Here is a 27,617-nt window from a genome sequence, read left to right as displayed (position 1 = left end):
AATGAACTTAAATCAGTCCTAGCATGCAATAGCACAAAGTCAATCCATTATGGGGTGAGGAGAGTTCAGGAATGAACGAAGATTAAATCCAAGCCTCTAATTTTATCGCAGAAGTTGGTATCAGGCATCATGCGGCTAACAAATGGTATCGAGAATATTGAATGACTAGTGAAAATCATTAAAACCAAACAATTATTATGGTTCTTCTTATTCATCACCAGGGAAATATAGATATTCATATTCTTGTTAAAAGTAGAATACTGAAGTGGAGCGAATAACTGGTTTAACCATGGTGTGGAAAATACACATTAAGATTTCATTCTAGATGTTGGGCGACTACTGGTTTATAATCATTATAAGAACTACTTTTGGAGAATCACATTGAGGAAACCCTCCAGTCTATGATATATAACTTTCACCACAAAGAAAAAGACGATAACTACACAGTACCCAGAATTATCCATGCCAGTATGATCAGGGAAAGACTATTTGTTGATACTCAGCAGGTAGAAGTCAGCATAAGGAAGTTTACAAATTGAGTCGGAAATGTTGATTTGGTACAAACATTAGACATTCTATTACACAATGATTTGAAACGATGACTCAGCAAGGAATAGTCAAATCATCATAATAATGTTCGACTCAGCAAAATATATACAAATTAGTTGCATACTCAGGCCAGGGGATGGAAGAGGATAGAGATAGATCTATAGCAATGCCTTTACCATACAATGAGAAGCATAGGGAATGAAGGTAAGGTTGAAGACCCAATGTGACCAACACCACCAATTATACGTATGACATATGCAGAGATCATAGAATGAAGACAGTCGATTTCACATATCCAGGGAACACATGACATTAAGAATGAGTATGAAGATCATGTACTATGTAAGAAAGTACATTCAGAAAGAAAATAGTACAGATCTTTAAATATATAAATTGCCCATCAAGGAAAAGGATAGTCAACAGATTGATGATGGAAACCATTGCCATTATGGGAGTACGTATATCCACGATAATATCAATACATGGATTGAATGAAGTAAAGGATTAAAACTATTAGTGTAATTAAGAATTATTATGGTAATGATCAACATCAGATGAGAGGGAACACAATTATATGGGAAAACTAGATAAATATAATATACATTGAATACTCTTCATCAGGAAGAAACAAGAAAGGAATGAATCATAAATTATATTTGAACTCTTTCAAGGATGAAGTAATCAATAAATTATTATTATTCCTAAGAGGAGGGATTACAATTTGAAGAGTGGTATTTAAATAAGATCATTATACAAGAGGGAAATCAATTACACTCATTTGGGAGGCTGAGAAAGTGATATCAAATGTGGAGCATAAATTGAAATGTAAATGACCATATAAATATTAGAAACTGGAGAAATTGTGATTGCAAGTACTAATCAAGATCTATTGAGTACATTAATTGCATCCTTAGTTGGGGACATTATAGTGGTGTCTGTTGTGAAGTTTGGATATGCTTTGAGAAGTAACATTGTTCAGAAACTTGGACATTACAGTGGTGTCTGTTGTGAAGTTAGGATATGCTTTGAGAAGTAACATTGTTCAGAAACTTGTGCGATATTGGGATTCTAAGAGTGGGAATTTTACATTATGAGGGGGGGAGGGGGGGGGGGGGGAATAATAACCAATGCTCCATTCCAATTGTTTGACAAATGCTTATATAGAGGCATTTTCTTATTTGATGCATATGGACCTTCATTGAAGGATGTCCATGTACTGATGTTGCATCCCAATTTTTGACCTAGTTTGAAATATAGCCGTTGAAGTTCGCATGAAGTCAGTTGGCAGTTTAATTTGATATAATCTGGGGAAATGGTAAGTTGGTTGGTTGTTATGATTTCAAGTGCAGATGACATGTTAGTTGATCGTTAATTGCAAATTCATGAAATTAGAATGAAAAGCTAATTGTCACGGTTATTTATGATTATATAATTTATAATTTAATTACGGAGAAAATTCTTGCAGGGAGCATGCCGAAGGGGGTGGAAGCATTGTCAGAAAAGAATTGGGCAGAGCATCACCATCACTGGGCAGACGGGTAAACGACCTAGTGATCTGAAACAGATTACATCTGTGGAACTACATGAGATATTTAAATAAATAATTTAATTAAAATATTTGAGTTAAAATATAAAACATATTTCAAGGATTTTAATTTATCTTTCATTCACATCATTTTAATAAATATTTATAAACGTACATATAAATATAAAATGATTTGGCACTATTATCATTTGCTAATTTGTATGAGTGATGTTAAATTGTACATTATAATAATGTTCGAATTATAATTGAATTATTATTATAATCTTCCAATTCTTTCCAAGTTTTTATTTAATTATTTATTTTTCTATTCTTTTCTTTCTTTATAGTCGATTTAATAGTTGGTATTTGAATGGTCATCTTGGGTAGTCGAATGGTTTTCTTTAATGCTGTAGGTAGCCGTAAAGACAAGCTTACTCTATATTATGGATTTCTTGGTTTGTCGGCATCCATTCTTCTTCTTCCTCTTTCAAAAAAAAAAAATCAATTCTCTTGGCAATCGAACCCTTGTATTTTCATAAATTTCTGAGTGAACCCGAATTCATATTATGCCATCGATTAATTCTACCAAGCCGCAGATCTTTGAGCCAATAGGCAGATTCATACCAAACGTCAAGGTTATCTTCTAATAACAATTTGGGCCGAGTCACCAGGGTCGGCGGATTTAAACTAGCGCATATCGTTCTTAGTGTAGGTCACATTTTGCATTCAATCTGGCAACCTGTAAGAACATTGTAGCTCAATCATGGCTGCCTTGAATCTTTATTCTCTTTCTCTGCCTTTACATTTATTTAATACAAACGTCAACAAGTTTTGCAAGGCATTTTTCGCAGTTCCCTTATCGTATAGAGAAGTCATCATGCTTTGACAATAGAAATAACTCGATTAGGTGTATTGCTACCGAACCTATGGAGAAGACTGGTATATTTTGATGTCTTATAAACCCAGTGATTCACTGGCAGTCATTCTATCTTCATTTGATAAGCTTGTTACTTAATGAATATCTACAAATTACAGAGAGTTTGTGAGATGTTTGGATAAACGTATAATTGATAGAACTGGTTAATCTGAGAATTCCAGATACCTGGAACTCACCTGGCTGTGTAGCCAACAAAAAGGGTGGTGAGGTGGAAAAGAGGAATCTATGATAATTGAATCCGTAATAGCTGTGACATTTCAAAATTTATCAATTAATATGAATCAATTAATAGCTCATGCATATTCCTCTTATTGTGATCTTCTACTGTCTAGTTGTACGGTGAGTTATTTACCAGAAAGCCCGGTGGATGGTAAGATGTTTCCTGTCAATTTCGGGTAGGGAAGGCCTTTCTCATTGGAGATCGAGTGGGGATTTCTTGTGGTCCGAGGTTGGGTGGTTAAAGCCCCTGACAATGTTTCACCTCTCTCAAGATGTCGGATATGCGTCAGAGAGAGATAAGCCATGCAATCAATTGTTTATCAGAAATAGGTATTATCATTTTTGTTTATGAGAAGGTAAGATTTAATTGAAGTATTTCATTGTTATCATCATTTTACTTTCATATAAATGAATATTGAATATAAGTATTTATCTAATCTTGAGAAACTGTCACAGATAAGCAATCGAAGGAAAAGAAATCCAAGGCCCTAATTGATTGTGTGACAGCTGGAATCTTAATTGATATAGTGGTATTGGATGCCCTAACTAAATCCGTGGTCTCGAAAGCCCTAGTTGAATCAGTGGTCGCAGAAGCCCTAAATTGAATCCGTCATTGCGAAAACCCTAGATAGAAATCCGTCGTCGCGGATGCCCTAATTGAATTCCATGGTCGCGGAAGCCTTAAGTGGTAAAGCGGTATCAGAAGCCCTAAATAAACCGATGGTAATTGATGCCCTAATTAGTAAGATGATATGTGATGCCCTAATTTAAATTATAGTTGTAATCATCAAAAGAATTTTGAAATAGTAGTCGATTTGAGAAATTTTTATAGTTTATTTGTAGACTAACCCGAATGGTTGCAGAAGTACACTTAGATGATTTTTCAGTCTCAGTTTTCGAGGTATGTGATTTCAATTTCTGAAGTAATTTCATTAAAAGGTTTTCCAAGTATTTAGTTAAGAAATTTTGTTTAACTGATTTTTAATGGTAATCTCCTTCACATGAACATGAATGATGTAAATGCCTTCTTATGAAAATCGAAGTTATAACTGTATTCTATGCTTATGTTAGATGTTAATTTAGACCTGAAAAATCTGGATGTTACATATGGTATCAGAGCGCTAGGTTCAACCCTGAAACCTTGGGTCCAACACTGTATTTAAAAAAGAAACTGAAGACGTCAATGTTAAAAAACGATTTAATTTTTGCATATCCGGATATTGCAATTTAAAAAAAAAAAAACTAGAAACACATTGGAAAATCATTCAGAATAACCAGGAAGGCTGAAATAATATGAAATGGACAAATGTATAAACTATGATATCATAAAGTTGAAACTTAATTAAAAAGATAAAAAGGATTGGCAAGCTGAGTGGTGGAGATCGGGTTTGACGACCCAAATTTTGAAATCCCTGGCCAGGGTGGAATTAGGCTGATTTGCCAGAACAATTGATCTTGTTGATTGTCTTGATGCTTCAGTTATTTTGTCGAATAACTGTTGGGACTTCAACCCACCTGATTACTCAGTGGCAGGACAAGAATGTTACATATGCCTTATCCTTGGTGGGAGGGCCATTCTTTGTCGAGAATGAGAAGATTTAAAAGGGTCCCGATGCCTAGACTTGTGCAATCCAAACACAATTCAAAATCTTGATAAAATGATATCCATCATGAGCGGGTTTGTTGACCCAAATTAATGAAAGAATTAAATTGTTACCAATTTGAACTTGAATGGAATGAAAACAAAACTGTGAACCATGATTCTTTCTGATGTTGGTTAAATGAAAAGATCATTTTGTGCTCCAGTAAGGAGTTGGAACTATCACTGTTTGTTTACAGATGTGAACTTTTGATGAGATGGGCATGGAAGCCTGAATCATAGAAATGGAAAAGATGAATTTCTAAATATTTATAGATGAATGATGAGAATACTCATGAGAATCTTATGAATCGTTTAAGATGCTTATGATCTTGAATTGATGACCTTGCATAGTTTTTACCTTTTAACACATTGTTATACATGTATAATACACATGCGATGTTGATTTTACTTATTGAGCTGTTGTATATTGTTTTGGAGATATCCTATCATGAAATGATTATTCTAATGACATATTGGGCTTGAAGGCCAAGGTTACAATGCAAAAACATGAATTCACAAACCTATTACAGGTAGTCTATAAGTCTGCAAGGATGATCTATCCATTAATAAGGGCCATATGCCAGATGGTACGTATGATTAATTATGATCAAGTTATGATCTAGAACTTGTTGGTTGAAGAATTTCAATTTTTGAATACTTATCTTATTTTCAATAATTGAACCCTGAAAATCCTCTTCAACGAACGTATCAATATGGAATCGAACTAATGATATGGTGAGTGTCTACATGAGTATGACAGGAAAATGAAATAGAATCGACTCAACCGATGCTAAGAGGACCAACATTACGGTAAAGTGGACTCAAGTGAGTACGTGTTCAAATTTATGTTACCATGCAAGTATCTTCCTAGAAACTTTAAAGTAAACATGGACCTTGAGTTTCGATTATGATTTTCATTCTAACCAATTGACAAAAGAAAAGATATCACAATGTTATATATATATCTTGTATGTGGAATATTCTTTTAGTATCTAAACTACAGAGGTCATCGAGGACGATGAATCACAAGGGGAATGGTACGTTACATTCCAATTTTTAAAAAATATATATTCCTTTATAATGTTCGTTGCAATTTCCAGTTCATCGAGGACGATGAACCTCAAGGGGAATGGTATGTTACATCCCAATTTTTGACCTAGTTTGAAATATAGCCATTAAAGTTCGCATGAAGTCAGTTGGTAGTTTAATTTGATATAATCTGGCGAAATGGTAAGTTAGTTGGTTGTTATGATTTCAAGTGCAGATGACATGTTAGTTGATTGTTAATTGCAAATTCATGAAATTAGAATGAAAAGCTAACTATCATAGTTATTTATGATTATATAATTTATAATTTAATTACGGAGAAAATTCTTGCAAGGAGCATGCCAAAGGGGGTGGAAGCATTGTCAAAAAAGAATTGGGCGGAGCATCACCATCACTGGGCAAACGGGTAAACGACCTAGTGATCTGAAACAGATTACATCTGTGGAACTACATGAGATATTTAAATAAATAATTTAATTAAAATATTTGAGTTAAAATATAAAACGTATTTCAAGGATTTTAATTTATCTTTCATTCACATCATTTTAATAAATATTTATAAACATACATATAAATATAAAATGATTTGGCACTATTATCATTTACTAATTTGAATGAGTGATGTTAAATTGTACATTATAATAATGTTTGAATTATAATTGAATTATTATTATAATCTTCCAATTCTTTCCAAGTTTTTATTTATTTATTTATTTTCTATTCTATTCTTTCTTTATAGTCAATTTAATAGTTGGTATCTAAATGGTCATCTTGGGTAGTCGAATGGTTTTCTTTATTGCCGTAGGTAGCCGTAGAGACAAGTTTACTCTATATTATGGATTTCTTGGGTTGTCGGCATCCATTCTTCTTCTTCCTCTTTCAAAAAAAAAAAATCAATTCTCTTGGCAATCGAACCCTTGTATTTTCATAAATTTCTGAGTGAACCCAAATTCATATTATGCCATCGATTAATTCTACCAAGCCACAGATCTTTGAGCCAATAGGCGGATTCATACCAAACGTCAAGGTTATCTTCTAATAAGAATTTGGGCTGAGTCACCAAGGTCGGCGGATTTAAACTAGCGCATATCGTTCTTAGTGTAGGTCACGTTTTGCATTCAATCTGGCAACCTGTAAGAACACTGTAGCTCAGTCATGGCTGCCTTGAATCTTTATTCTCTTTCTCTGCCTTTACATTTATTTAATACAAACGTCAACAAGTTTTGCAAGGCATTTTTCGCAATTCCCTTATCATATAGAGAATTCATCATGCTTTGTCAATAGAAATAACTCGATTAGGTGTATTGCTGCCGAACCTATGGAGAAGACTGGTATATTTTGATGTCTTATAAACCCAGTGATTCACTATCAGTCATTCTATCTTCATTTGATAAGCTTCTTACTTCATGAATATCTAAAAATTACAAAGAGTTTGTGAGATGTTTGGATAAATGTATAATTGACAGAACTGGTTAATCTGAGAATTCCTGATACCTGGAGCTCACCTGGCTGTGTAGCCAACAAAAAGGGTAGTAAGGTGGAAAAGAGGAATCTATGATAATTGAATCCGTAATAGCTATGACATTTCAAAATTTATCAATTAATAGCTCATGCATATTCCTCTTATTGTGATCTTCTACTGTCTAGTTGTACGGTGAGTTATTTACCAAAAAGCCCGGTGGATGGTAAGATGTTTTCTGTCAATTCCGAGTAGGGAGGGCCTTTTTCATTGGAGATCGAGTGGGGATTTGTTATGGTCTGAGGTTGGGTGGTTAAAGCCCCTGACAATGTTTCACCTCTCTCAAGATGTCGGATATGCGTCAGAGAGAGATAAGCCATGCATTCAATTGTTTATCAGAAATAGGTATTGTCATTTTTGTTTATGAGAAGGTAAGATTTAATTGAAGTATTTCATTGTTATCATCATTTTACTTTCATATAAATGAATATTGAATATAAGAATTTATCTAATCTTGAGAAACTGTCACAGATAAGCAATCGAAGGAAAAGAAATCCGAGGCCCTAATTGATTGTGTGATAGTTGGAGTCTTAATTGATACGGTGGTATTGGATGCCCTAACTAAATCCGTGGTATCGAAAGCCCTAGTTGAATCTGTGGTTGTGGAAGCCCTAAATTGAATCCGTCATCGTGGAAACCCTAGATAGAAATCCGTCGTCGCGGATGCCCTAATTGAATTCCGTGGTCGCAGAAGCCCTAAGTGGTAAAGCGGTATCATAAGCCCTAAATAAACCGATGGTAATTGATGCCCTAATTGGTAAGATGATATGTGATGCCCTAATTTAAATTATAGTTGTAATCATCAAAAGAATTTTGAAATAGTAGTCGATTTGAGAAAATTTTATAGTTTATTTGTAGACTAACCCGAATGGTTGCAGAAGCACACTTAGATGATTTTTCAGTCTCAGTTTTCGAGGTATGTGATTTCAATTTCTGAAGTAATTTCATTAAAAGGTTTTCCAAGTATTTAGTTAAGAAATTTTGTTTAACTGATTCTTAATGGTAATCTCCTTCACATGAACATGAATGATGTAAATGCCTTCTTATGAAAATCGAAGTTATAACTGTATTCTATGCTTATGTTAGATGTTAATTTAGACCTGAAAAATCTGGATGTTACAACTAATAAGTATTTATTATCCTTAAGTATTACATTTATCTAATCACTGTAGTCTCTTAAATTGTAGTTCTATACATACTATAATAGCTAATTAATAATTTGCCTTGATCTTTCATTTGTCTCCAAGCATGTTCTTGCAAGAAAAAAACAACGGTACATTAAGCATCAAAGGCAACCTGGAATTTCAAGAGGCAGTCTGACATTTCATTAGAGGCAACCTTGGACAAAGAGTATGCTTTCGTGATAGAGGGAGCAAATATAGGATTCGTTTCAGATGACTTTTGAGGATCTTGATCATATTTATTTAGAGGGAGTAGACTAAGTCGAGATGGATTCTCTAGTGATCAAGAAATTGTAGCAGTCAGAGGACTATGATTCATGAGATAAAGTTCCATATGTGCAAACTGAAAGGTCTTTATGCGAAAGCCTAAACCGTAAATGGATACTTGGAATGCTATTTATCCAAGGCCCGTTTGGTTGCAGGCATAGGAATGGAGAATAGGAATGCATATTGGGAATAGGAATGGCTATTCCAATAACAACTATTTTTTGGAATCGGTATAGGCTCATTTTAGAGGCAAAATGGGAATATGTATTCCTATTCCCTTTTTCAATTGACAAACCAAATGGAAAATAGAAAACGTATGCCAAATTTTCTATTCTTATTCCAGCAACCAAACGGGCCCTCAGGGTACATTATTACTTAAAATTTGAAAACCAATATTTTCTCCAGGCCTTCTGCCAGAGTGAAGTTTGTACATTATTTAAAACAAGCTTGGGGTTATACATTGGAGCCTTTAGTGAGGAGCCTCAACATCAATGATTACCTAAGGTGTACTTTAATGCATCCTTCTCTATGAGAAAGAAGCTTGAGGTGAAAGCCTTTGTTCCACCCTCTTGAAATGTTCATGTTGGATGTCATGTTAGTTACTACATTACCTAGTGGAAACATCGTAGAAAGTAACGATCTTTCATTGATATTTGTTTGTGGTTACTATAGTAAGGTGATGATCTTACAATACTCTAACCTTCTATGATAATGGATAACATATGGTCGATGTCTAAGTAGATCATGATATATTATATCTTTCAAATCAATGTCAACTAAGCTATCATTTAATGGAAATCTATGAGTTATATTGCATAGATATATCATGATGGATTCAAAATCTGTGGATAGGCCATGAATTGTAATGTTTGTATAGTATCATATGAGTGATATGTGTGCACATACCCTATGGACATTTTTTGAGTACTTGGTGAATATCGTGAGTCTTGATATTTTCAGGCCATTACTCTTATCATCACTACATAATGGTGGATATCTTGTAATAAGATATCCATGGAGATGTCATTCCACCTAGTGATTGGTATGGTGGATATCTTAAGATATTTGTGGGTATGCCATACATTATGGTGTATATCTTACTGGATATGCCATACAATATGGTGGACATCTTGTAGAAGATATCTGCAAACACACCATATTATCTAGTATCACATTAAGGGTGATATACTTATTATCTTCCCTGGCTAAGAGGGGGAGTTACAAAATTGTAGCTTCAGTCAGATAAATATAATATATGGATGAGACATGATAAAGAATATTTCTTTATATATATTTATGTGTTAGTGAAGCATTTGCTATTAATAATTATGGAAATATATATATATATATATATATATATATATATATATATATATATATATATATATATATATGGCATAGTTATCAACTTGAGTGACTGATTATTGATATCATTTTGAGCAACTAATACAATGTTGAGCAACTGATTAATAAGCCACTAAATGGTCACATGTCTTGGGAAGAATATTAAGGAAGCACGCCCATGAATGGATGTGTATCCCACGTAGGAGAATCGTTCATTTGTGGGTGTGTCTCCTCACGCCAAATCTCCCTATTTATATGCGATCGGCGGCAAACTAATAACCACCACAGAAAACATACATTCACGCAATCTTCTTTGTGGGTTATCACACTCTGCCATTGTTATATTATCAACATTATTAATATTTCTAGAATTAATAAAATCTGCATTTACTGTTATAGATTTATAATATTTTAAATACATTCTCATACCAGTTTGTCTGCAACGTCAGTAAATAAGATTGTAATTCCACAACAACTCTGATCTTTAAAACCTAACAAGGAGATAAGCCCAAGGTGTGGGAAATAATCTTACAACAGGCAGAATTTGCGTACACCAATTCTGGCAATAGGAGGCACCAGTAGATCACCATTCCAAATTGTATAAGGAGATAGTCCAAGAGCTACACAAGAATTGAGGAAGATGGACTAGGGGAGCAAGGAAAACATCGAAGCAAAAATACTTTGTAAAGCACATCTAGAATCTATAGGAGGAGGTGCAAGACCACATCAATAAGATGAACATGTAGTGTAAGGCTAAAGCAAACCAAACGAGGGGGAATAAGGAGCTTCAAGTTGGAGACGAGGTTATGGTGTGCTTGAGGAATGTCTAGTTTTTCGTAGGAACCCACAACAAACTAAAATGAAGTTTGTTCTTTGCAAGATTTTGAAGAAGCATGCTTCGAGGAATTCATATGAGGTAGATTTGCCAAATGGAATCAATATTTCCCTTGTGTTCAACAATGCAAATTTAACCGAATATCAAGAAGGTGGAATAAGGGAGGATACTCTGGTGGAGCGATGTAGCATCCCGATACCTATTTCAAAGGAGGTGATTGATGCAGTCTTGGATAGCCTTGTGGGAAGGACTACTAGGAAGAAGCATTAAAAAGACTATTTTGTAAGTGGAAAGGAAGACCTGTGGAAGACTCATCATGGTTGTTCAGAGGAGTTAACCATTTGGGTTTTCTCCAACCAATTGAGATGTGACAAGGTTACTTTGCAAATTGCCTTGGGTGTCTGATGTAGCAACATCCAACAGTGTTAGAGCGAGCCTACATCACTCAAAACTCTCTCTTTGTTGCTAGTTTATGTTCAATGTTCTTGCATCTCTAGACATCCATTTGGGCTCATTATAGATTCAAACTCTAAGATTTCCATTGCTGCATTTTCATGAAAACCGACTATATTTAGTAAGTTTTAATTCAAAGGCAGATGGGGACATCAATTTACAAGAATCCTAAAAATGGAAGATTAAGCACTTTTGTGAAAGAATCATGCAGCAATCATACACCATTTACAAGTTATTAAGCTCTTAAGTTTTTGAAAACCCGCCAAAAAATCTTCGGAGTCAAACATGGGGACTAAACAAACCCATAGGGTCTTGAAACGTAGGCACAAGACAAGTTGGTCCATAGGGGTGTAAACACTCAAAAAATTCTCCAACGCTTGAAACGACACATCAATTGAACCCTCAAATGAAAATGTATGTCTCCCAAAAGTGGACTATTTTTTAAGAATTTCACCATTTTCAAATCTAGCTTAATTTTGAATTTCAAAATACCTTTTTTGGTGCCCAACCACCAAAATTTCAAATTTGAATTTTGGCTCTAAACTAAAAACAAGTTATTTGGAACCCATCATGGAGGTTGGGAAGCAATTTTGGAGAAGACAGTGTCATTGTAGGAAAAGCATAGCTTCCAAAATGTTGGAAATTTGTAAATTGTTTTCGCCGAAGGGCATGAAGTTTGTGTTTGGTTTTGGTAATTTCATTTATATCAATATCAATGTCATGTAGATAATAGAGAAGGTGCCTTTTGTTTCTTTTATTGTTTATTTTTGTCTCATTTTTTCTACCCTCGTCAATTTTTCACTTTATTTGGTGGGTTTGTGTCCATGTAGCATAGAGGATTATCCTTTTCTCAAGAGATTTCTAGGGATTTGGAGATAGTAGATTTGTCTTCTTCGGTGCGTGCATGTATTGGGGAGTAAATAGATAAACCACAATTTTCCTCAAGAGTCTCTTCTTCCAAATGCACTTTTTGAATCAAAAAAGTGAATGGTCACTTGGAAAGGTTCTATGATTGTCAATTCTAGTAACTCAACCTACGCAATTATTAGATGATGTTGAATATTAGTGTAGCCATGCCCTTATATGCAAATTAATGGGTCTTCCCCTTTCTTTACCTATTATGGAATCTTGGGTCTACTAGGTATGGAATCCAGAAGGTGATATAGAATTACTTCTGGCAGCTAATAACTATTTTCCAGTAATTGTTCCAGCATTTTGTAATGTCCCCTTTTTAGCATTCATAGCATGATGTTGTCGTTAGCCTATTTCCCCACAGTCCCGTAGGCTAACTAGGACATTAAAGGGGCTTAGAGGCCATTTGGCCTAGACAGTTTCAGTTGTAGGTCTTTCTGAGGGGTTCTGAGGCAACTTTGGGCATACTTACTATTTATAGTAAGTCATCTTGGACATGGCCGGACATTCAGTCACAGTGGTATGTCGATGGTAATTGTTTAAAATCGACAAGAAGATTTATTTATCATTGATAAGATTTGTTATGCATTGATAAAGCCATTTTATGAAGTTAAATTTAAATATTTAACTTTATTAATGCATAGACTATAGTTTGTGGGAAATATTTAAATTAAAAGAGTTCCCTTTATTTTTATAACACATTGGAGACATAAGGTACATAAAGGGAGTTATGTTTTATCCCACATTGAGAAAACGAAGGATTGAGCTCTTGTGAGAACACTATAAAAGAAATGGAAGAGCTTTTTTTTTGTATGCTTGAATGAAGATAATTGTTATGTTGCTGGATATCTGATTATCGGGCTTGGAGGACGGAATCCCTCTTTGCTAGCAATCTCTTCGCTGTTGGAAGACACAGTCAGGAGGATCAAGGGTGTTTTCACTTCAAGAAACACACTGGGTTTCATTTGGGGCATTTGCATAAAGAAATTTACAAGGGTTTGAGGTGCAGATCTAAAGTTAGTTATTGCTATAGTGCCGCATGAACAGTATTTTGCTACAGTCGGCATGAACAGTATTTTGCTACAGTACGGCGTGAACAGTGTTGGTATCAAGTTTACTTGTTTTTCCGGCTGATTAGAAGTTTGGAAGGCTGGCCGACTACATCTGCAAAATACTACGGCAACTAATTCCAGGTTTCTTCTGTCAAATTTTGATATTTTGCATAATAATTGTTGAATACAAGTCTGAATAGTTGTTGCAGCCTTTAAGGCAACTGTAAGTGCACATCTACATTTAAAAATCACCCTTTATTAGCAGATTGAAGAGTTTCCAGATTTTTTCATATACTATTGAATGTGTGCCAAGTGTTTGTGAAAATGTTATGATGTGTATTATGCATTTTAATGTCACTTCATAGTTGTTTGTAAATCTACTCATTGGAAAGCAATTTATTGAGGAAATCAGCTTTATGAGTTGCATACAAAGTGTTTGACAATATTCCTTAAGTTAAATTTCTGCAAGTCAAAGTTCAAATCAGGGGAGGATATTACACATTTCAGAAAGGAATAGGGCTTATTGGTGTAACCATGCCCTCATATGCAAATTAATGTTGAAGTATAGCATCAATTAAAGTAATACTAAACATTTGAATTTGGTTTTATGAATTATATTGCAGGTAAGAACAACAGATATATACACATATATATATATATATATGGAGGTGTATATATTTGTTGTTCTTAATGATAATATATATGCACATATGTGCTTATATGCATGTGTGTGTGTGTGTGTGTGTGTGTGTGTGTGTGTGTGTGATCAATATTACTACCACCGATTCATATCGGGCTACATTTGTTATTGAGTATATTATTGTCACCGATTCATACCGGGTTTCATGCATCGGTTATAATCTATTATCTGGCATATTACTGCTGCCGATCATTAACATGCATTTGTATTATTGTTAACGAGATAAACCAAGTAGTTATGCCCACATAGGGTCACGAGCCTACATAGCCTTTGGCCACATAGAGTCATGCCTCTATGGGGACATGACTCTTCCTTGTATATATATTATCATTGCATCGGTGGGACAAAACATATATCAATCACAAGTCATAAATGCAGTCTCAGCAATCTCTATCTCTTGCAGATTATTGAAGACCAGATCATCAATCCTTAAGCATTCAAGTTAAAGATTCTCCAAGCATATAATATTGTTCAAAGTTGAAGATCTGCAAATACACAATCTAAGATCAAGTAAGTAAATCTGATTTATCAGAGTCTGAAATTATAATTTATTTCTATCAAAGATCCTTTACATCAACGTGGTATCAGAGCCATCCTAATAAGAAATTCTATTATTCAGAATTAAAACTAAAATCTCAGATTTCAATATTAATATTTTTATCCTCTAAATCAAAATGGTTAATCACGTAAGATTAGAGGATAGACTTGAGGGAGCATCAAACTTTTTATCATTTAAAATTCGAGTTATGATAGTACTTAGAGAAATGGAATTAGAAGAGTACATAGAATCAAACAAAACTATTCCTGAAAATGATCTAGATAAAATGACATGGAAAAGACACAACAACAAGGCCATGAAAATTATTATAGACTCCATGAAGAATCACATTCTCCCTTCTATATCCAGTCTTCAAACTGCATTTGAGATGTTCTCTACTATTAAAAACACTTTTGAAATCAATAATACTAGTATACTGCTATCTTTAAAGCAAGATATTATATACATAAAAAATGAATAATAGGGAGTCAATTACATCCTATTTTCTAAGAATCTCTGAGTTAAAAGATCAACTGGCAACAATTGGAAGCCAAGTTCATAACAAAAAACTTAGCATGATAGCTTTAAGAGGACTTCCATTGTCATGGGAAACCTTCATTCGAGGTCTAAACTCCCGACCTAAACTTCCTAAGTTTGAATTACTCAAAAATGAATGCACTCATGAAGAATCAAGATTAATTTCAAAAGGATTAAGCATAAATCAAGAGGGAGACATTCAAGCTCTTCATGCAAATACAAACAAGAAAAGAAAATTCAAACATAATAAGAAGGAATTTGGAAAACTATATAAGAAACGAGATTGGTCAAAAGTAAAATGCTTCAAATATGACAAAATTGGTCACTCTCACAACTTCTGCCCAGAATGAAAAAGGATTCAAGCAGCACTAGCAGAAGTCAAAGAAGAGAAAGAGGAAAACAAAGAAATGCTTGCATTTTATCTAGCTCTCCCAAGTGAATTAAATTCAAACAAAAACACTTGGATTATAGACAGTGAAGCATCTTGACATATTACAGACTTTAGAGACAAATTTGAAAGCTTCTCAGAATGCTCCTCAGAAGAAGTAACCATTGTAGATAATTCTACTCATCCGATTAAAGGTATTGGGTTTTGCTCAATTCATCTAAATTCAAGTATTACTCTCCAACTTAAAAATGTTTTATATGTAAATGGTATAAAAAGGAATTTGGTCTCTATCTCTGGGCTTGTTGATCAAGGATTCAAAATCACCTTTCAAGAAGACAGAGCTCTATCTTGGCCAAAGAATTCTAAACATCAAAAAAGCTATATCTATTGGATTCAGAGATGGAAGTTTATATAAACTTCGTAATTAACAAAATTTAGCCCTAAGTCATGAAACTTCAAATTCTACTGAAATTTGGCATAGGAGATTAGGACATTCATTTCTGTGCATTGTCATCAATAGGGAAAATTGTAAAAGGATTACCTAGTCTCAAAACTGATCACTTAGGCACTTGCAAAGGATGTGCCCTAGGCAAAAACACCAAGCAATCCTTTCCTAAAAGTATTCATAAATCAAAATCTGTACTTGAACTTATTCACACTGACCTATGTGGTCCTATGTTTGTACCCTCCTTAAATGGGTGTCTCTATTATGTAATCTTTATTGATGACTATTCTAGAAGAACCTGGGTTTACTTCCTCAAACAAAAGGAATCAATGGAAGTATTATCAAAATTCAAAGAATTCAAAGCTCTAATTGAAAATCAATCAGGAGAGAAAAAAAAAATACTAAGATTAGACAATGGAGGTGAATACATCTCTGAAATTTTCAAAGATTTTTGCATTACTTTTGGGATTAAGAGGGAGTTTTCTATACCATATAATCCTCAACAGAATGGAGTTGCAGAACGTAAAAATAGGTCAATTATTGAATCAGCCAGAGCTATGATGCACAACCAAAATCTTCATATTTCTTTTTGGGCCAAAGCATTTTACACTACAATTTACATTCACAATAGATGTCCTCACTCAGTATTAGAAAACACCACTCCTTAAGAAGTATTTACGAGTACCAAACTAGATCTAAGTCACCTAAGAATATTTGGGTGTCTTGTTTATATTCATATTCCTAAAGAGAAAAGAACAAAACTAGAACCATCTAGAAAGGGAATACTCATTGGATACAATGAAACAACCAAAGGCTACAGGATCTATGTTTCGGGTCAAAGAACAATTGAGATCAGTAGAGATGTTAAATTTGATTTATCACAATCTGAAATTATAGTTTATTTCTATCATAGATCCTTTACATTAACAATTAATGGGTCTTCCCCTTTCTTTACCTATTATGGAATCCTAGGTCTATTGGGTATGGAATCCAGAAGGAGATATGGAGTTACTTCTGGCAGCTAATAACTATTTTCTGGTAATTTTCCAACATCTCGGAAAGGAATAGGGCTTTTGAAGTTGGCCCCTTATTTCATCAACCAAGTGGGGCTCTTTATCAAACCTTGTCATATTAGCTTTACCTCTACTATGGACTCCCCTCTCAAGTGCTTATGTGGGATTGATTGTTGAGGCTTCAACTAGAGTTCTAAAGGGAACACATTTTTCACTCAAGCTCCCTACTTTTTGGATAACCTTTGGATTCAGTTGTGCAAGCTTAGGATTGAAAGGTGATTTCTTACACACGCATTTGCGTAGAAGTTGATTTAAATAACCCTTTACAAAACTCTATGGAAATTTGTTTGGGATCGTCTTCCTAGATCCAACAACTCAATTACGAGACTCCTATTTAGATGCGGAATTTGTCATGAATATGGTCATTAACAATGAAGATGACCCACAAATAATTCTACACCCTTAGCAGCTTTTGATCATCTTTCCTCTTCTCCTAGGGAGGATAAGAGGAAGGCACCTATGTCTGATGGACTTACAAATAAGGATGGATTTATTTCTAGTAAGCATTGTAGTAAGGGACTAGGATAGAACAGAACCTAGATGGATAAACAAAATGATGGCACTTTTAATAGGTTTGATGTTCTAGATAACTTGGTCCAAGACGAAAGAATTCCAGTTCAACATTCTTACAGGGCTAAGGTTCAATCTAAGGTGCAAGATGAGGATACAAAGAAAGAGTATCGGGCTTTATCTTCAAGGGACCAGAAGGCTGGACAAATGGTTCCTAATTTTCCTTCTCAAGTTCAATTCCTAATTTTCCTTCTCGAGTTCAAGATATTAGGGATCTAAATGGGTCACTAGTTCCAAAGGGTGCAATGGTGATGCCTTTTGCTCCTAGAAAGGTGGCCTCAAATTTTGTGATAAGTAATAAAGCTTCTCCCTCCTTATTCTGCAATAGAAGCCCCTTAGAAAGAGACCATTATACAAACCTCCAAGGAGTGGACAGAAAACTAATCAGAAGACTATTGTAAAACCCATTAATTCCCATTTCTCTCAACCCAATAAATCATTGTTTCATCATGGAATGTAATGGGATTGAACAACTTCCCTAGACAAAAGTTTGTTAACAGATTAATTGAATCTCAAACACCTAGTATAGTTTTTATTTAGAAAACCAATCTAATAGCGGATGGTTTGGTCAATTATGCTCCTCACATCTGGACCAATGGCAATCAACAAGGAGTAGGTGCTTATGGTAGTTCACGAGTTGCTTGCTCCTAGAATCCGAAAGTTAGCCCCTGTGGTGGATTCTATCTTTCTTTAGTTTCTATGGTCGCTTCTAGCTTCGAAATAGAAGAAAGGTTCCTTTTCTCTAATATTTATGCTCCCACTGATATCTCAGGTAAGTCTCATCCTTTATCACACATCATTTTTGTTCGGTCCCTAAATCCTTTTCTCCCTTGCATTATGGTTGGTGATTTTTATATTGTTACTAGTTTATAGGAAAAACAAGGTGTGTTAGTCAAGTTGGACCCTTCTTCGAATTTTCTCAACGATAATACTAGCTTCTTGAACCTCATTAATGTGAAGCTAATTAATAGTGTTTTCGAATGGAATAAAAGAAATGTAGAAACTATTCCAAAGAGGCTAATAGATTCCTAGTCTTCTTTTACTAGATGAAAAACAAGTGGTCTACCAACTCAAAATTTCTTGATTAGGCTCAGATCTTTGGCCTATCAAGTTTTTTTTTCCATCTCATATAGAATCTCCAAAAAGCCTTATTTCAAATTTCAACTGATGTAATTGCGTCATAAGTCTCTACAGGATCTTATAGCTGACTGATGGTATGAAGGAATGCCTTCCCAAGGTAGTATTATGTGTACTTTTTGGAAGAGGCTATGGCATGTGAAATACAAGCTCAAGAGGACAATGTTTTGGAAACTTGCATGCTTAGAAGATGACAGCTCAAACTAAGTTGGATAATGTCACATGTCATATTCATGATCAAGGGATGACTTATGGTCTTACTAAAGTTGATTCCTTAACTCTTTGAGATTTAAAAGAGTCGGAGGCATGAGGACATTTTGTGGAAGCAGAAGTCTCGATTTCTTCATAAAAAATATAGAAACACAACTTTTTTTCATAGCTCTATCAAGGCTTGAAGGTATAGTAATTCTTTACTTCCCTCATCTCTTTCGAAGGGGCTCAACTCTTTTCTAGCAAAGAAATTTTCAAGGAAGTTGTCAATTATTTTTCAAATTTGTTCACCGAGGATACTCTCCTAGCTATGGTGGACGAGAGGGCCATTTTTAATTGTATTCCTCCTTTGGTCTCTATTGAGATGAATGATGCCCTCTCACGGCCCATTTTTCCACCTGAATTGGAGGAATTCACGTTCCATATGAAGAAAGATAAGGCTCTTGGCCTAGATGTGTTCCCAATTGAATTCTTTCAGGAGTTTTGGGGGATTATAAAATTTGATCTTCTAGAAGTGGTTCAAGAATCTAAGAGGAATAAACAAATGCTAAAGTCTATGAAGTTTACCTTCTTGGCTATCATTCCTAAGGAAGGGCCAAATAGCTTGGATCAATTCATGCATATTATGTTATGTAATGTGATCTACAAGATTACAAGAAAATTGATTGTTGAAAGACTCAAGTCACCCCTCTATGCTTTATCTCTAAAGAACAAGATGATTGTGTTGGTGGCAGATTTTGGATCGTGTTGTGATTGCATTAAAGGTTATTCATTCTATGGCTACCTCTGCAGAGATAAACTATGTTTTATAAACTTTACGTGGCTAAACCACACGATCGGGTAAACTAGGATTTCTTACAAATAATACTCTTGGCCTTTGGCTTTAGAGAAGAGTGGATAAATTGTGTTTTGGTTGTGTGACTTCTACTTCCTTTTTAGTTCTTGTTAGTGAGGAACCTCCTGAGCTGTTTAGTGTCTCTCAACAAGTTTGGCACAGCAATGGGACTTGGCAGATTTATGAAATCTCAAGTGAGACAATGTTTTATTCAGCAATGGAGTTGGAATAATCTTAGGTGTCGATTCGGGCACAGAATCGGATCCATGGATTCGGGGATCTTTTATTTGCCCAATTATGATTCGTGGAGGATTCGTGCATAAAAAATATATATATACTAAAAAATAAGAGAAATATACATAATTCTAAAACTAAATCATTTCATAGTATGCATCTATGAATCTAGTATACTTGATCAATGACATTGATAATTAATCTATTTTCATGATTATAAAGAAAATCAACACATTCACATTGAATTACTGAAAGTGAAAGTTTGTAACATTCAAAATATAGATCATTAAACTTAAATTTTGTAACATGATTTACTCATAAAAGAGTCAAGAGTCAAGACTAAAAGTTTTTGATTTAATCATCAAATGGATTTTCAAGAAAATCTGCATCAGAAGGGTATTGATGAGCTGCAAGTACTGCATCTGTATTAGTAGAGGAACCCAAACCACCAGTAGTACTAGTAGAGGGGATTGTTAACTCATAATCCTCCTCCTCATCATCCACATCAATCAAAGTGGATCTAGCAAGATCCCGGATGGTCATATCTAAATCAGGAGTCTCGGGTGCTACATCCCCAAGCTTTTCAGGCCCCTTCTTGTACTTAGGATCCTTTTGTGACAACAAGCGCAAATTGTTGTGACAAAACACAAGGTCTTCTGATTTTTTTGGAGCCAACCGGTTGCGTTTGACTAAGTGGATAAAGTAGTAAGTACTCCAATTCCACTCAACTGCAGAAGAGCTAGCAACCTAAAGAGAAATTAAAAATTATCAATACAACAATCAAGATAAATAAATTAAATAATAAATTCAAGGAATTGAGAGTGTTAACCTTAAGCTTAATTTTACAAACTTACTTGGGATAGGACCTTTATGGCAAGAGGTTGGAGGTACATGAAGGCTTGCCCATGAAGGTACCACCATTTGATGGCACCCATCCTATTTCGGTTTGCTATGGCAATAGGGAGGAAATCCTCACTTGAGTTGAAGGCAGCAAATTCACTCCTCACAATTGCCCCAATCTCTAGATCTTGGAATATCTTAGCTAGTGCCTTCTTATACCCTTCTGCAACCTCTGCATCTCTAAATGGTGGCACTCTAACTGGAAGATTAAGTACCTCTGCACTATAGTACCTGGGGATAACAAAAGACAATTGAACACTATCAAATATCAATAGCACAAACATTGGATAAAATAAGCACAAGCATTTGATAAGAACTACAGTACCTAGGGGATAGCGCATATGCAAGGAGGTGCAAAGGTGTGGTCATCTTGTTCCATCGATGATGAACAATTTTTTCCACCTTCTTGTAAAGGGTGTCCTCAGGATCATTCTCCCTCCTTTGTAGGGCCTAGGATATGAAATATGAATAATAATTATAATTAGTGAATATGTCAATTTAAACTTTAGAATTTAGATATCTCTCAAATAAAAAATTCAAATTGTTGTAAAAGAGTGTAAAACTTACCATTTTAATTTTTTCCAGCATACTATCCATAGAATTACAAATGTCCCCAAGGCATGGCTCATCATTGTCTGCGAAGCGAAGCATCGTCATTATTGGATCGGTGATTTCCAACACATAACTCAAAAGACCCCACCAATCCTCATCTAGTATCATTCTTCTCACATTTATGGCCCCTTGCTGTATTGGAATTCTTCCAAATGCCCCATTGGGCGCTAATGACCATCTGTTTCAATGCTTCTTTTACCTTCACAAGTCGTCTCAAGACGATTGTGTGAGAGGCAAAGCGGGTTTCAACAACCTAAGAACATATTAAACTCAAGTTAGTAATACATTTAAAAATTAAAACATGTTAATGTAAACAACAACAAAAATTAATAATTATGGAATCCAATAATATTCAATTATATAATAAATATACAAATTTACCTTCAATAACTCCAAGTCTGAGAAACTCCTAAAAATTGCTTGTGACATGTGGTGATTTGTCACAAACATTTGAATCTCTTCACCTTCCTCATATATCCTTTTCACCCAATCTATTTCAGTGCCAATTGCTTTTATCACTAAATTGAGAGAGTGGACGATGCATGGTGTCCAAAAGATATGATCATATCTAGACTCTACAATTATCCCTGCAGCCCTGCAAACTTTTGCATTGTCCGTGACCACTTGGTCAACGTTATCAGGACCCACTGACTCTATAGCATCAATGAGAATGCGTGAAATAAATTATGCATCTTTCACTTGCCCTTCACAATCAAATGCCTTCAAGAACATTGCCCCCTTAGGGCATACAACAATAACATTGATCAATGGACGGTTTCTACAATCTTTCCACCCATCCGAAATAATAGACACACTCGATTGAACCCAAAAATCTTTTATTGGTTGAAGTTGAGCCTCTACATATTTCCTCTCATCATGTAATATGGTAGTGCGCAACTTCTCATAACTAGGCAGTTTGTAACCATGGGGTGCATCATTTATTGCTTCCACCATCTCCCTAAAATAAGGTGATCTCACAAAATTAAATGAAACACCATTTGCAATTAAACAACGTCCAATTTTGTGATCAGCAATGTCTCTCTTTTCATTTTGGAATGCCCTATCTAGTGGGCCTCTCTTGCGGGTGAGTGGAGCTGGGTCTTCATCTTCATCATTTGTAGTTGGCATAGGCAAAAAGGAATGTGTTCCTGTGTTTGTTTGATCGGATGATGGTGTTGGCAAATTTGTTCTTTTGGAAGCACCACGTTTTGCTTTTGCAACTGCTCTATCAGCATCCTCTTGCTCTTTTGCTAATGTTGCTATTTGTGCAGCTGGTAATCCCTTCTTATCACTACCCAAACACATGTTAATTCCTTCACCCGCAAGGCCCAACAAATGTAGTTTCACTCGGGAATAGGAGCTTCTATGTTGTATGTTGCAATAATTACATTTGCTTATGTATGCCCCACCCCCAAGACATTGTGCAATTCTTCTTATGTGTCTCCATAAAGGAGACCCCTTTTCAATTTTGAAGCTTGGTGATGTGGCTCTACCCCCACCCACCGAGCCTTGACTACTCATTGTTCTATTCTTCCAATCTAGAAAAAAAATGAAAGAAAACCATGTTTCACACTTACACAACCTTGAAAATTTGGAAAACTAAAAATAAATCAATAATCTATGAAAGAACTCAAGAATATGGTTGAAATGCATACCTCAAGCACTTCTTGCAAGGTATTTGGAGCTCCACAACCGATCTCCTTCGAATCCAAGCTCTTTACTTCAAACTAGCAAGTATGAGAGAGCAAAATAGATAGTAAATGAACTTGCATTGTGATTTAGAGGGTTGTTTTTAGGGTTTAGGGCCTTTAGAAGAAAAAATAAAAATAAAAAATGAGGCTAGGCCCACTTTTTTGCAAATTTTTTTGGACCCGGCCGCGGATTCACCCAGATACGCGCGTGGATCCTCGAGGATCCTGCCCGGATCCTGAAGGATCCATATGCGGATCCGGATCCGAATTGGACCCAAATCCGGGTCCGAGGCTAAACAGACGAATCCGGTAACTAGGGGAATAATGCTTTACCTCCCTACTCTCATCTTCATTGTGTGGAAGACACTAGTTTGATGGCAATGAACAAAATAAACGAGGCAATGAATTTTAGAAGAGTGGTGGACATCTATTTGGAAGCCTCGAGTCAAAGAATTCATGAAGATAAATCTTTCATCTATTTCTTTAATACTCCTTGGCTTATTCAAAATAGGATTGCTAGGATCCTTAGATTTCAGATTGATTCTCTTTCCTTGGTGTACCTTGGGATTCCTTTGAATCTGTGATCTCAGTATACAAATCTTTGGCAAGTATTTTTGGATAAATTTTGCAGTAAGCTTTGTTGTTGGACTTACAAGCGACCATCTTTTGTTCAAAGAGTGATTCTATTGAAGAAGATGGTGTAGGTTCTCCCCTTATACAGATGATGTGCAAGTGCTCCCCTCCAATTTTGTGAGAGAATTTGATACTCTTTCTTGCTGATTTCTTTGGTTTGACAGACATCTTTCTTCTAAGTGGATTATAGTCAAATGGGAGTTTGACAATATAGACAAAAGCATGCAAAGGGCTTTGGTCTTTAGTCTATAGCTCTAATTGGAAACGCCTTGGTGGCCAAGTTGTATTGGAGATAGTGCACCAGTCAAGATCAGGAATGGGCCAAGATTCTAACCAACAAGTACCTCCCGGGTGCTGATAGCCTTAACGTGTCTCGTCTTGGTTTGTCGACCAAGGGATTTGTATATGGGACACTATTAAAAATGGAGCTCAACTTATTAAGGATGGCCTTTTTTAGACCTATAATATGTTAAAACTATAACTTTCAATTCTCATACAGTCTGATTGTGCAGATCGCACATTCCTCTTAGAGCATATAAAACCATTGTTAAGGCTATTAATACATTGCCCTTTTAATAGGCATGACCGGCGGTCTTTTTAGGGTGACTCTAAGTTAGCATAAACACTAACTATTAGTTATGTTTGTTGTTAATTTAAACTCCTTCTAGACGCTGATTATGAGGAGTCTTTGTGAGCAGACCCAGATAGGGTCATGTTCCTTTAAGGGACATGCCCTTTGGGTATTTTATATATGGAGGGTATTGTTGTAGTTAAAGGACACACAAAAAATTACAAGTTTGCTCCTTTAAGCAATTCTGCCTCAAATCAATTCTTGCTGTGATAAATACATTTTGAGAAAGTCATTAATATTATCATCTCCTTTCAAGGTCTGATATTAAATAAGATCAGAACAGCAAGTCTAAGAAGGTTTTATCTCAGATCTGATATTCAGAATTTGCAGAATATTTACATAATAGAGGCTCTAAAGCTCTTTTTTGGTAGGACCCTTGGGATGGTCATCCTCCTATTCTTTCTAGCTTCCCTCAGCTTCAAACCCTTTGTGATATTTTTACTGATGTTAGGTGGTTAATGTGGAGATTTTTAAAACGATTAGGCATCATACAAGTTAGGTGGAGTTGATATGCTAGAAAGATCCACATGAATGTCCCCTTGGTGACTCTATTGAGGATCGCATTGAGTAGGATTAATATAGTTCTCTTTAAGAGAAATACGATATAGATTGTGGTCCCAACCCAAAAAGGAATATTTATTGTTGTTGAAGTTTATGATATGTTAGATAGGTGATTGCATGGAACAACTCTTCCTAGGCCAAATGTATTTTTTTCTTAGGGTTGGTTTCACAAAGGAAATGCCTTAAATCGGAGATTTTTCACAAGAGAGGTTTAAAGGGACCACCTATTCTTTTTCTTTGTCTACATAGTGAGGAATGTAACTCTCATTTCTTTGTTCTATGCCCTTTCTCTAGAGAGATCTGGCATAGGCGGTGGGAGGCATGACAACATGCCTCTACTCATACTAACTCCTTAAATGAATTTTGGGAGAGTTTGGGTAGCCCTCCAACAAAAACATATTTTCTTTAGGTAGCTTGGGCTATTGGGCGTGCTTTTATTATTTGGAACCTTTGGTTGTAAAGAAATTCCAGGCCTTTTGAGATTCCAAATCAAGGAGATTTTCGTTGTGGCAGAATATAGTTAGCACGCTTCAAAAGACTTTCTCTGTAAAGTGTGATATGCCTGAGAATGTTGATCTTGGTGATTATTCTATTGTAAGGAATTTGAACTTGCACAATAGTAGGCTGGTTACACTTCTGGCGAAAGATCCCAATATGTTAAGCAATGAGTTTGTAGAGATGGATGGTGGATTCCTCCCCTTATTGGAGTCTTGAAGATTAATGCAGGTGGATCCTCTTGTGGGAACCTAGGGCATGTACATATTGTAGGTATAGGTAGAGGTAATGATGAAAGTGTTGTTTTTTTTTTCTTCTCTTTTTATGAAGAACAACACTCTAAAAATTTGATGGAGGACCTTGGTATTAAAATTGCAATTGAGAGAGGATATTATCTAAGATGGAGGAGGCTTATCAGTGAGTTGGATTCTCACATTGTTGTGGATATGTTGACCAAACAGAATTTGGATGATGTTACTTGGCAATTATCCTTTCTGATTTGGACAGATTTTAAGTCTATGCAGCTCCTTGGGTTTTTTCTCCTTCTATCATATACACAGAGAGTGGAATTACAAGTGACGTGGGCTTCTGAGAATGTAGATAGTTGGGATATTGGAGGGAGGGATAGTTTACCTTTTGATTATCTTGGGACCTTAGGAAGGTTAATGTTGAAGGACGGGAATATGTATTGTTCTTGGTGGTGTCTATTGGGAATTTTTTTGTGTTCATGTATTATTGGTCCTAAGGCCTTTGCTTTATTCTCTATTTTGAACTATGTTCCCTAGGGACGCGTCCCCCCCAAAAAGCCAGTGTTTCGGCGACAAGGACATCCCTGTCCTGAGGACTTGCATCCGTCCCCAATTTTTTAACACAAAAAATTTTTCAAATAAACAAAAATGTCACTTTTGCCATCCCCCTGTCCCCAAAATCGTCAAAAAAATTCACCGTCCCAGAAAAACCATCCCTGTCCCGAAAACTCAGGGGAACATAGGTTTTGAATGAGTAAATCAATACCCCTTTTTTCAAAAAAAAAAGCAAAAAAATTGTCAATCTGTTGTATGTTTATTTTCAACAACTTAATTTTAATTATTTGTTTACTTTTTCTAAGGTCAAAAAAGGGGGCCATTACACATTTCCAGCCCATCCAGTTTTAATTTTATGTATACTTAGCCAAATTGCAATGAATTTGGCTATCAACACATTTTATTTTAATTCTAAGACAGGCGAACTTATAAGTTCACGTGCAATGATTATATCTTGTTTTTTAACTAAAAAATTGTAGTGTTTAAGACAGAATAGTGAAAATTATTCCTAAATGCTCTTCACTCTTTCCTATCACTTGTTGCACGTCTCTGCTTCCTCTACCAAAATTATATGTAAAATCCAGTGTGAAAAGACATGAACTGCTATACCCAAACCAGCAACTTCAGCTATTGACTATAATCATAATTACATGGATTTATTGCCCATATTAGAAAGTAACATGCCTAAACAAAATAGTAATTCAATATAGATATTTAACAAGAGTAGATGATAATCCTTTGTGCCAAAAGAATTCCATAATACAGATTCCAATACATAAATGAGAACTACTAGAACGACAACATATTTAGTTCCTAAAGTGAAGAACCTTTTGTAACCATTTTTTCAAACGAGCATGAGGTGAGGACTCTTCTTTTGGTCGCTTCTTGTTATTTTTTATATCACAAATAGTCTCGAGCATATATTCCATCTGCCAATAAGATGCCAAAAGTATTAGCTTGTGACTAATTGACTCCCTTCTCCAACAACTGTATAGCTTCAAGTGTTTTGCTGTGTCACATCATAAAAATACCCTTTTGCCATTGATTAGAGGATTTCCATCTTGTGTGCCTGAAGCTAGAACTTTCAACTCATGGACATGTTGTTGAATACCAACAATGAAATCTTTCATTGCAGCTGGATC

At 35.3% G+C, this 27,617-nt stretch overlaps 2 protein-coding genes across 2 annotated transcripts in view; both read right to left on the bottom strand.

The window, feature by feature from the left end:
* Positions 1-27,617, bottom strand: part of LOC149561686 (MIF4G domain-containing protein / MA3 domain-containing protein) — a 160,866-nt gene that overhangs the window by 32,025 nt on the left and 101,224 nt on the right. Inside the window, exons 10-11 of the mRNA XM_089825235.1 lie at positions 27,507-27,617; positions 27,303-27,404 (exon numbers count right to left, since the gene is read on the bottom strand). The exon at positions 27,507-27,617 is cut by the window's right edge and continues 26 nt beyond it. Of these exons, the coding sequence (XP_089681361.1) occupies positions 27,303-27,404; positions 27,507-27,617 (213 nt within the window). The remainder of the gene's footprint in view (positions 1-27,302; positions 27,405-27,506) is intronic.
* On the bottom strand, positions 20,411-21,508 carry LOC149561688 (uncharacterized). Its single transcript, XM_089825236.1, has 3 exons — positions 21,375-21,508; positions 21,004-21,280; positions 20,411-20,896 (listed from the first exon to the last, which is right to left on the bottom strand). The coding sequence occupies exons 1-3, from the start codon at positions 21,416-21,418 to the stop codon at positions 20,504-20,506; spliced, it is 714 nt and encodes a 237-aa protein (XP_089681362.1). The 5' UTR covers positions 21,419-21,508; the 3' UTR covers positions 20,411-20,503.

This window comes from Cupressus sempervirens, chromosome 4, assembly GCF_028749045.1.
Source record: "Cupressus sempervirens isolate cs-2001-9-10 chromosome 4, ASM2874904v1, whole genome shotgun sequence".
NCBI lineage: Eukaryota > Viridiplantae > Streptophyta > Pinopsida > Cupressales > Cupressaceae > Cupressus > Cupressus sempervirens.
The sequence above is the reverse complement of the archived record's forward strand: the minus strand, read 5'-3'. Positions and strand labels throughout refer to the sequence as shown.